General features: G+C 38.2%; 1 protein-coding gene across 1 annotated transcript; it reads right to left on the reverse strand.

The window, feature by feature from the left end:
* Nucleotides 1-884: 884 nt before the first annotated feature.
* LOC113664223 (guanine nucleotide-binding protein subunit beta) lies at nucleotides 885-10,550 on the reverse strand. The gene is made up of 11 exons (XM_027179816.2): nucleotides 10,317-10,550; nucleotides 7,464-7,502; nucleotides 7,210-7,316; nucleotides 6,725-6,788; nucleotides 6,087-6,162; nucleotides 5,143-5,229; nucleotides 4,058-4,124; nucleotides 3,692-3,821; nucleotides 3,326-3,397; nucleotides 2,665-2,742; nucleotides 885-2,240 (listed from the first exon to the last, which is right to left on the reverse strand). The coding sequence occupies exons 1-11, from the start codon at nucleotides 10,395-10,397 to the stop codon at nucleotides 1,995-1,997; spliced, it is 1,047 nt and encodes a 348-aa protein (XP_027035617.1). The 5' UTR covers nucleotides 10,398-10,550; the 3' UTR covers nucleotides 885-1,994.
* Nucleotides 10,551-11,355: the final 805 nt, after the last annotated feature.

The following is an 11,355-nucleotide window of genomic DNA, read 5'->3' on the forward strand; positions in this document are numbered from 1 at the left end:
AATATTAGGCATACGAGAAGAGACGTGTGGTGACGGGGTGGGGATGCGGGATCCTCACGAAAATACCAAGTAAAGAAGGGAGGCCACTTTCTATTTACATGGCCTGGATGAGATGGCTTAAAGGAATTTGGATCTTTCCAACATATCCCCCCCTCCCTCTACAAGAATAATGAACGGTCCCTAAAAAGATGTTATCTTACCCTCCAACTTCAGCAGGATGTTTATGAAGCATCTTCCAGTAATTGGGGAATTACCTGCCTACCATTCTGAGTTGTTGGACTCAAATTCAGTTTGAGTTACTATTGATAAACAAGCGGAAAGGGGTTATTGTGAAGAACAGCTCCAGCCTCACAGTTGATTAATAGGTCACCATATGGTCAACATCAGGTTACCAGACTGCGACATACCCGTGAACTACTAACGTCCAAAACAACATATTCTGGTGACGCATTCTTAATTTGAAGTACACCGACAGATTAACACCTGTCCACACACCTTTCTGTTGGTGAACAGGTGTGCTTATAATCGTCAGACCACGCTTTTCAGGGCGTTATTCATAGAGATTACCTGGAAAGGAATATTACATTCCTCAACTATTTCATTCCGTTATGAAAACGCTGTATATGGAATAGAGGTCCTTTCACTATGAGCAAGTTTTTATTGGGTGTACAAAGTAATCTGGGATTGGAACGTCGGAAAGAAGGAAACAAACGCAAGCATAAGAAGGAAGTTCTCTCCAAACCTGTCTTAATAATAGCGTCGAGTCATAATAGAAAACACATCACGTAGCCTCTCTCCTCTCGGTCGAACATACCCGACTGTTTTTCAGTCACGCAACGCGCCGCGTGACCAAGTTTACTTATCATCCACCAACACAGACTACATTGAAGTCTTCATCTTTATTGACTCACATTTCACAATGACAATATAAAGTCGGTTTTACGACCAGAATTACACTCTCTTGGCCTTCGACTGCTAACAGTTACAAACCCTATGATTTACTTAGCTATGGAGTGACTGCAGCCACAAGCTGGAAGAATTGCACTGGAACTGTCCAACGAGCGCAGGTTACACCGAAAAAATGGTGCAGCCAGATTGAAATTAAAATTTTCCGTAACAAAATTGGAATCAAGTTTTTGAAGCGAAATAAGCTTAAGAGTTAAAATTATTTTTGAGAGGAGTATTTTCTCACAACTGTCTTTTACAACATGACATAGTGCAGACAGCGAAAACTTATCCCCACCGCTTGAGATTAACTGCATTCGTTAATTTGTTTCCTTTGAAAAATAGATATAATTTTACATGTATTGTGCATTGATTAAAGAAATAACGATAAATTTCAATGCAAAGTTAGAGTAAAACAGCCCAGTCCAACACTCCAGCTGGCTTGCCGCAAGCAGTTAAATCTTTTTTACACTTAAGCATCATGATACGTCAACACGATATGTCAATATTATTCACAATTACAGGAGCGACAAGCGCAGATACAAAGAAAAGTAAAGAGAAAAATGATACCAACACGTGCGCATTTTAGTACCCAGGAATATTTTTCGTAGTTTCTTTTATAGACTTTTGTTTTAAAGTTTCATTCATATTGGCTTGGGGGGTAAATTATTCAAGTAAAACCAAACACATAAATCATGACTTCTCTTTTATCCTATAGACTATTCTGCAACAATTTCTTTTTTTACACAGGTGATTCTGTTACAATGCGCAACTTTTGTGGCAAAAATCTATGCATTCTTTTGCGATCAAAGGTGGCCCCACGAGCCCCTCCCATGAGATGTAAGCAAAGTGTCACAAATCTGTTTCTTAAAGTGTAGGATCTAAAATACAATGGCTTTAGTGGAGGGAGCAATGACAACATCGACAAGTGCACCTTTAAACTTGTGCACTGTCCAATAAGAACCACAACTTATATCACAATGTATAAAATATAACCACTAAAACTTTGCTCTCAGAGATAGGGAGAATAAGGAAGAAGGAAGAGGAGCTTAGTTCCAGATCTTCAAGAAACTGTCCCAACTACCAGTAGCAACAGCCATGCCATCATCAGTTACACCCAGACAACTGACACGGTTGTCATGCCCAGCAAGAACGCCTGCCCGCTCTCCTTTCAATGTGTCCCATACATTGCAGTTGAAATCATCATAACCAGCCAATAGCAGGCGACCACTCTTGGAGAAGGCCACAGAGGTGATGCCACAGATTATGTTATCATGAGCATAAACCATGAGCTCCTATGATAGACCAAGTGAATTATTGTTTAGTTAATGAGATTTGTTAGACATCTTACAATAGATCAGCTGTCTTCAAAGGCTGGTTTTCATTTATGATGGTCATGATCATAAGCACAGAGCAATATGATCTAGTTAAAATAAAACCAACAAAATTGAAGAAAACTGTTGGTGCTGCTCACAGCTCTATTGCCTATGATCCACTGAAAACTGGATTGTCAGAGTTGAAAGCTTCAGAGTTCTTCCACTTCTGCTCGTGACTCCAACAATCTAGTTTTCACTAGATAATAAGCTTTGAAGTCATATGAGGAATCAAAAAAAAGAAAACCACAACACCCACCAAATACTTCAAATCCTTTACTAAGTTTTAAAAGGAACCTAAAGCATGATTAACCTGCACAGGCTAACTTGTCAATTAAGTTATTACCTGATCAGCTCGGATGTCAAACAGCCTACAAGTGGCATCGTCAGACCCTGTTGCAAATGCATATCCATTGGGAAAATACTGAAATGAACCAAAAACAAAATATTTACCTTTTCAATCCCAATATCTTAATAGTTATCTACCTTACTGTCTGCTGTTCATTTCTTTTACAACTCCGGGAATTGAGTGTTGACCCATTTAATGATCCTCGTGTTACTTGGTTTTCCACAGGAAAGGCCCAAATCTTAGATCACCCTGCAATTATTGTTTATCTTCCAAAGAACTTCCGGCCTTATCTTGGCAGGCACTGATTAACAGGCTCTGACAATCTAAAAAACTGCATGACCTCTAAAGACAAGAATAAGCCATTTATGGTTCTCTGAAGCAAACAAGCTAGTATTAGCTGTTATGTAAAGACTTTTGGCAAGGTGCTCAACTTTGTCACAGGTATGACAAATGGCCCAAACCCTTGAGCCCAAGTGAAGGCAGCTATGTCCTCTTGTAAACATTTGTCTTTATTCTTGTCAACTATCTACTTACTGCTGGGTCGACACTAAATGGCGAAATTAAGTTTTACAGTTACAAACTATCCCAGATTATTAAGTATGGCACTAAAACCAGAATTAACTTCAAAGAAGGCTAAAAAATTTGGTTTGAAACTTACTGCTACTGCATTGATATCTGATTCATGTCCTGTGAAAGTTTGCTTACACATGCCGTCCGGTATACTCCACAGCTGAAAGAACAAGAATGAAGTAATTTAGTTACAATTGGAGCTTGTTTATTGAATTTCTAACCGTCTGATTGGCTGAGTGGAGTCATGCTATGATCTTGTAACCAAGCTCAGAACTCATGACCTAACCCTGACAAATATGGTCAAGTCTAGTGTAGGTGAGACTAAATTGCGAAATCCATCAACCATGCTTTTTAAGGGCTAGCGTTTAAAAATATATCACAACAAGGCAGCCACACAAAAAAAAAACCAAAAAAAAAAATGAAAAAAAAAAACCAACTACTTGGACTGTGATACCTTTGCTGATGCATCACAGGCACCCGACACAAAAGATTTGCTATCTGGAGAGAGTGATAGGCTCATCACATCGCCTGTATGACCACTGAATGTGGTTGTTTGCTGTCCAGTCTCAATGTCCCACAAAGCACTGAAAACAAACATAAATTTCCTTGTAAATATTAATAATTCTGATTGGTATGTAGGGTTGTAGCTAGGAAGTTAAGCCGCCAGCTGAAATTTCAAGAAAAGTGACTCAAAGATGGGCCAAGTGTAGTAACTACTTTTTGTTTCTACTTTCAGTAGTTTGCAATCTTGTATGGTGTGGACAAATTTACTGGAATTATAGTTTGGAAGACTATTTACTTCTGAATTACACAGTCTTACCAGGTCATATCTCCTGAACTGGTGAGAATTTGGTTGTCATCAGTGAAACGACAACATGACAAGTAACCTGACAAAAGAAGAGGGAAAAAACCATGCATAAACTGAAAATGTTTTAACCCCTTCATAATTTTCATGGAAATTCTCTTTACAGCCTACAATTCATTTCTTAAAATGTCTGTTCAAAGAATTTGTTGTTGGATTAAACAAAAATTCACTGGTTAATTTTTTCCTCCATTCTTGCCTCTCGGCTGCTCAACCCTTTCCACCCTAACATCAGTATGGATATTCTCCATACTGTTCTTCATACATTTCCAAAGAGGCTGACAAGGAGAATTTGTTTATCAATCAAGAGCTGCTTTTGTTGGTGATCATCTTCACTATTCTCATGACTTTCACGCTTGATCCAGGGATGATATAGTAAGGAGAAATTAGATGCTAGTCACTCTTAGGGGGCTTAAGGGTTAATACTATACTGATACTAAGGATAATTTACATCTTGGTCACTCCCCTGAGTTGAAGGGTTAAAAACATAGCATATGGAGATTCTGGAAGGAGAGTGGTATAGATATTGTGAAACTCTCTGACTCGGCATGCAAAAAAAGTTGTGTCTTATGGCCTGGGGCTTGTGGATTTTTCACCCCTGTGACAAAATTCACACCACAGTTGTCTAACAGGTTGGTGGATTTTTTTCTGGGACTCATTCAAATTGTAGATTCTCTTTATGTTGAGGACACCACTTGTTCTCAACTTCTGGTTAGATGTAAAGGGAATGAAGTTCATTATTTAAGTCCCTCTTACAAAGTGAATTCTATTGATGCAAGACTTTCATTGAAAAAAGTCATCTAGCGTCAAGAATCTGCTATGAAGATGGACACTTACAAGGTTTTCAAGTAGGAAAAAAGTAGCAGGAGGAAATTGTAAAGTAGCCAGAGCACTATCTCATTGCGATAATGGCGTCCTTGTGGGAAAAGGTGCTGGAACACGAAAAGTACCCAGCACAAATGCTTGAAGTAGCTGGTGACTTGCACCACGTACCAGCAAAATTTGAAAACCCTGCATTTACAAAAACTGTAACAACAACACACCTGTGTGACCAGGCAACTCCCGACTAACTCTGACATTTCCTTCTCTTGTTTTCAGGCTGTATATGGAACAGATATTGTCCAGTCCACCTGTTGATCAAACACAACCAAACATTAGTATAAAAAGGCAAAGTCTGTTTTAGAACAGAGACCCACACCACTTGAGGTGAAGAGGAGTACTGCCCCTTCCTGAAAGGCACACCAGTCCAACACATGTTCACCTTCACTTCCAAGATCTGACTGACAATTCTCCCATCTTGCTGCTACAAATTTCCTTATAACTTAGTTCAAAGAATTAGGTGTTAGATAAATTTGAGTATTCTCATTATCTGTGTGCTGGGTAATACTAGGATACTAAAGGAAGAAGTTTCATGTTCATCACTTGTGTGAATTTAAGGGTGAACCCCCTCTCTCCCAAGCATGATCCAAATCTACTCAGTTCGAATCATAAACCTACTGCATTTTCTAATAACAACCCAGGGCATGCTGACCATACCCAGGTGTCCAAGGCCCAGCTGTTTGGTGAGTAACACTATCCAACCCTTGGTCAACAAAGGCCAAGCTGTTTCTTCTTCTCCAAAACCCTAGTAAGATCCAATTCAAATTGCCTTATTTCCTATTTTTGCACTCCTGTTTGACTAAAACCAAATAATTGTATATTTTGAAAAAGGTGTACACTTTTAATCCCAAGATCTGTTGATTATCCTTATTTGCTGCTGCATGATTCATTTGAAAATTAGTTGCAAGAGGAGTTAGATCAACCTCAGCCTAATAGGTTTGAGCACTATCATTACTTGATGGATTATGTGTGGATATTAAAGGGAGAAGTTGCATGGTTATCACTTCTAGGGATTCAAGGGCGAACTCCTTTAATTTCTCTTTTGAAACACCCAAATGTCACTTAATATAAATAAGGCCTGCAATTAAATTGGCTCTGCATTACTTACCGCATGCAACATAATTTCCTGAGGGAGCATATGCACATGTCATCACCCAACTGGATCGTAAAGGTATTGCATGTACCTAGAACATATTGAAAACAAGTCGATGTCTTCAGTTAAATGAGGCCATAATAGGTAGGAAATGGTACGCACACAAACGTACTTCAAAGTTTAAGGATAAAAGTGATTTTCAGAAAGTTCTCATAAATGCATTCAAACCCTGGTGCCACTTGACAACCTTTTAAAAAGTGAACAGAAATCATAAGATGTGCTGACAGTCCATGCACTTTTTACTAACTACATTTGTAACAAAATCACTTCCTCACAAAACTTTGCACACTCTAGGTACACATTACCCACACTATCCAATGATTTGGAAATGAATGGACATTTTCCTCAAATTCATATGATAATTGTGATTGACAAATCAAAGTTAATGTAGTAGTAGTACTTAGAAAATTACTCTGTTCACAGTCTGCAGTCAATCTTAAACCCAATCAGGCATTCATTTCATATATAATTTTGCTTTATCAACCAAGTTGATGATGTAACTTGGCCACCATTAAAAGTTTCCAAAGCAAACATTTTAAGCATTAGTCGTTCTTTTGTTGAGTATAAACTATCATGTGGGTGTAATAATTTACCTTGTTAGTTGTATATGAATCCCAAACAATAAGCTTTCCATCTTGTGAAGCACTAACTAAATTCCTGAAATTAAGAAAGCAGTGGTGAGAGGTATATCATACTAAAAACAATTTTCAGCAGCGTTTAAACCTTTAACACCCTTACATCAGTATCTATATTCTCTATACTCCTCTCTACATTTTTCCTCTTGTATTGACAGGGAGAATTGCTGTAACAATTAAAGCCTTTTAGGTCTGTGATCATTTACTTTATTCTCATGATCTCAATAAATGACTTAGCAGCATTACTGTTAGGTGAAATTAGATGCTGATCACTCTTAGGAAGAGAACAAAGTGAAAAGTTGAAAAAGACAAGTAAAGAAAAGGAGCAGTAATTGTAATTCACAAAATATTTTCAGTACAACAAAAAGGAAAAAAAAACACTAAAAAAAAAAATAAGAATTACTAGAAGTAGCTTGAGAGTTACAGGATTAATACTGACATACCTTGAATCAGTAGCCCAGTGCATTGCATATATTTTTGCAAGATGTCCTCGAAGTGTTCTTCTAGTTCTCATCTGTATTCTACCAACAGCTTCAATATTATGTGTTACCTGAAAAGTGAGAGTAATTCAACAAATTACAGAACAAAGTCACAGGAAAAAAAAGGTTATAACCAGATCATGGGTTATACAAAGAGCATAAGACATAGTATTTACTAAACAAAATTCAACTGCTTTTTGTTTTTTACACTGACTTACTTGTGTCAGGGATGTATCGCACACTGCTTTCCTTGCATCCTGTTGGAAAAAAAAGAGACATAAATCTCACGATGTACTGTGGGGCAGCTTAAAAGGTTCATATGTGATTCTTTGGACTGCGTAAATGTTGGCGTTCCATGTAACACCATGTAGAAAACATAAAAAATGTTCTTATCAGAGGTACACAGGCTAGCAACTCAGAATAGGGTGAGATTTTTCTCAGTATCACCATGACATCTATATCAAAAGTAATTTATATTTGATGTATTCACTGATATGAAGACTTGCATTACTACACAGAGAGCTCACCTACAGAATCACAAGCTTACTTTTCAACATCAGCAATGACTATTGTAAGACTAAAATTACTTCTCGTCAAACACATCTTAATGTTTGGCACAAGGGTATAAACTGCGCTTACAAAATTAACAAATATGTGAGATTGCATTTTGTACAGAATGATCTTGACAGAAGTAATAAAATGTTCTCATTTAATCTTAAAGGTACAAAGTTCACATACGTATATAAAGAGAAACAGCTCTTGTCAAGAGCGAATCATCTGCGAATGATAAGCCCTTGCGAGTTTAGAGATTTCAAGATGACCATGTTATGTTTGGTTGCATGCTGTTGAAAATAGGGCCAGTTATTGGGTTGAACTATCTATATATTACATTGAAAAAGGTCAAATGGCTTTCATCCACCTGTAACATCATACGACTTAGTCTTTGATGAACTAACACCTGTATCAAAGTGGTAAAAATAAAACTTAATTTGAACAGTCTCACTCAGGCCCTGTGAGATATGCTTGAACACATTGCCCTTGGGCTTAAAAAGCCAGCATTTTTTGGATCATGAGCAAAGGATCAAATGTACATATAAATTTATTTCAAGAAAAGATGATTTCAATACAATCAAACAGACTGAAATTGAGCTTCTAGATTACAACCTGAACATTGAATTATAGCAACAGGGACTTCCAACCGGTTTGTTTACAGAAAATGCTCAACTTCTCCTTTTGACAACAGAAATTGAAACTTACACAAAAGTTAACTTTCTGTATACAAGGAAACGTTTCGTTGAAAGTCTTTCTTCGTTGGTTTTATTGAAGCGATATATCTCTAGGAAGGAATGAAATATGCAGAACATCACGAAAAAGAAGAGTAACGAAAGTGCAATACGGAACGAACGAAATCGTGTCAGATAATATTTCCATATCAAAGATGCTCGTTCTTCAGTGATAAGGACACTGCAAAAGTGGGATTCTTTTCAGCAGCATCTCAGGAGCTTTCCCCAGAAAACAAATGTGTGTTTCACAGTTTCCATGGTGCGGTTTAAATGTTCGACTTCGTTCAAGATGGTCGCCCATGGGGGCCATTGCAATCGAAACAAACGTCTGGATCGCTCGCAATTCGCCTGGTTTTTTGTAAAATGAAAACGCTCGTGGAAAAAGTTAGGGTAGATTGAAAAACATTGATTAAAACTATGACATAAAAAATATGATCAGGAACTTTACGGACACACCTCAACCCATTTTAAGAACTGAGAAATGACTCGTTATCGTCGAAATATTCGTAGCAATTCGACGTTTGTATCTTTTCTCGAGGAAAAGCATTGTTCAAGCGTTATATTTGAGCCTTTGCTGACTTGGCTTTAATTTCATTCGCTGTAGAATCTCTTATAAAAGTGATATTGCCCGAAAAAGATGGCAAGAGAGAGTTCGAAAGGTAAAGCTTCCGTTTTGAGTTGACTTTAGGAAGCAAAGAGAGTCAGTCTTTCAATTTCGAACATTACACCATTGAACTTGTAGGCAAAAAACACAACTCGCAATTTAATCGGCACAACCGCAAAAGCTCCCCATAGTTGATACTCCTTTCGACAAGAATTGCTGAAAGCTATCCAAAGAACAACAGATGGAGCGAAAATCGAGGAGCATTGGAAAAGAACTCCGCAGCAACGATGAAACTAGACGAACTTTCAATGGCTTATCCATTTCAAGAAATGTATTTCATTTCCTTTTAAAATTCCCAATCTTTACTCAATTTTGCCACGGTCATAACGAAAAATCAATAAAAACTATGGCTCAAGCATCATTTCTGAAACATCTCTGTTTTTTTTTTCTGTTTAATGATCTCGCTGCTTCGAGTCATAGAGATGACGGTGCTAACTTGCTATGGTCGACATTAAATTCCGACCACAAAATGCGACTTGCAAAATTTACCTCCCAGTTCGTTTAGTTAAGAAAGCTAGTTTTCCTCACATTAACAGACGAGGAACAAGACCTTTGGAGCCTTTTTCTGGTAGCGATCTCAAGCGTAATGAATGCAATATTCGTAAGAAACATGGAAATGGTCTCTTGCAACATCTGCCAGTGTGTGTACTATAAATATAAATACTGAAGCGAGAGAAAACTTTCCTCTGAAATATCTCGCTCCTAGACATAAGATTACATCGGAAAGACGAAACATGGAAGGGAATGGTGGAAAATATTTCACATCTCGTCAAAATACTGATTGCCTTTGACAATATCGAACGACAATGCTGAAATATTGTCAGAGCTCGCGTGGCACTTCGCCGCGAGAATCTAATGGCGACCTCCACAGAACGAAGAACAAATTTCGCGATCACTAACAACAAAGCGGTCTCAAAAGAACATATTTTGGATCACATCAAGGTGAAACCGATACAAGGCTCGCGTATGATCTTTTTGGCAACTTAGATCATCGATGTCCTGCTTCTCAAACCATAAATACCACGGTTTTGAAAGCGATCAATGTGTTATCCGTTCGTTCAGTGGGTTCACCCACTTGCTAGCCGGTTGGCCGGTTGTTATGGAGTGATAACACAAATACTTACCCTGATCTGTGCTTTCAATACTTCTGCTTCTTGCCTAAGACTTTCGAGGTCTCCCGCGCCATGGCTTTGGTTCTGCTGCATTCTGAATCGATTTTTGGTTGAAAGTTGCGCCGAAAGTTACAAGGCAAATTGGGCTCAGTCGTCCGCAAACGCCTGTAGCCGCTTCCAATCCTTCCAAACGCCGCTAATTCAAAATCACCGCCGGCCCAGAAAACTGCATGTACTGTTTAAACGGCGTCCACAACTTTCTTTCGTCGAAATCCCCGTTTACAACATGTAGGAGAATCACTCGCTACAATCGTTGGGAGTGGTTCCTTTTCGGCGGCGGCGGACCCTGAAATCTTATTGAGGCCCTCCCATATATAAACCGCGACCGCGATGAGTCATGGACTACAAAATTCTCATTTTTCTGATTTCTTCTCCTTCCATTGCTTCCGTTTCCCCCCTCCGTTTCATTTTCATGAAAGTGGGAAAAACTACAATAAATCAATTCTTCCCATCAAATTCGCACTTAAATTATCCTGATATAGTTGCAAGGTTTCATTTTGAATATCTGGAAATATCGAACATTTGGGCTTAGTTGCATTAACAGCAAAAATGAATTCTGTTTACATTAATCCTTCGTTCTACCCCTAAACAAATTCTTTTCAAGACCAATGCACATATATTCATTTTGATTGAACACGGACAGGAAGAAGTTCATATTTTGCCAATTGCTGTTTGCTGTAAAAGTCCGGTCTGACCAGATATGAGATACAAGAAAAATGCACATGACTGCCTTTGTGCGCTAAGTTTTGAGGTCAACAAACTCCTACTCTTCAAAATGAGTTGAAAAGGAAAATCTTCCTCTTAAAAAATTAGTTCTTGTCGCAAGGAATAATGAAAAAGTATTTCACTGTCGCCATTTCCTTCACCTTTTCTGTCGTTTTCTCTGAAAAAAACTGCAAATTGATGCATCAGTCTTTATTTTCGCGCCGAAATTTCACTTTTTTCGAGCTTACGAACGAAGTAAAGTCTTCTTACTCCCCCCCCCCCCCCC

Source organism: Pocillopora damicornis, chromosome 8, assembly GCF_964200805.1.
Source record: "Pocillopora damicornis chromosome 8, jaPocDami1.2, whole genome shotgun sequence".
NCBI lineage: Eukaryota > Metazoa > Cnidaria > Anthozoa > Scleractinia > Pocilloporidae > Pocillopora > Pocillopora damicornis.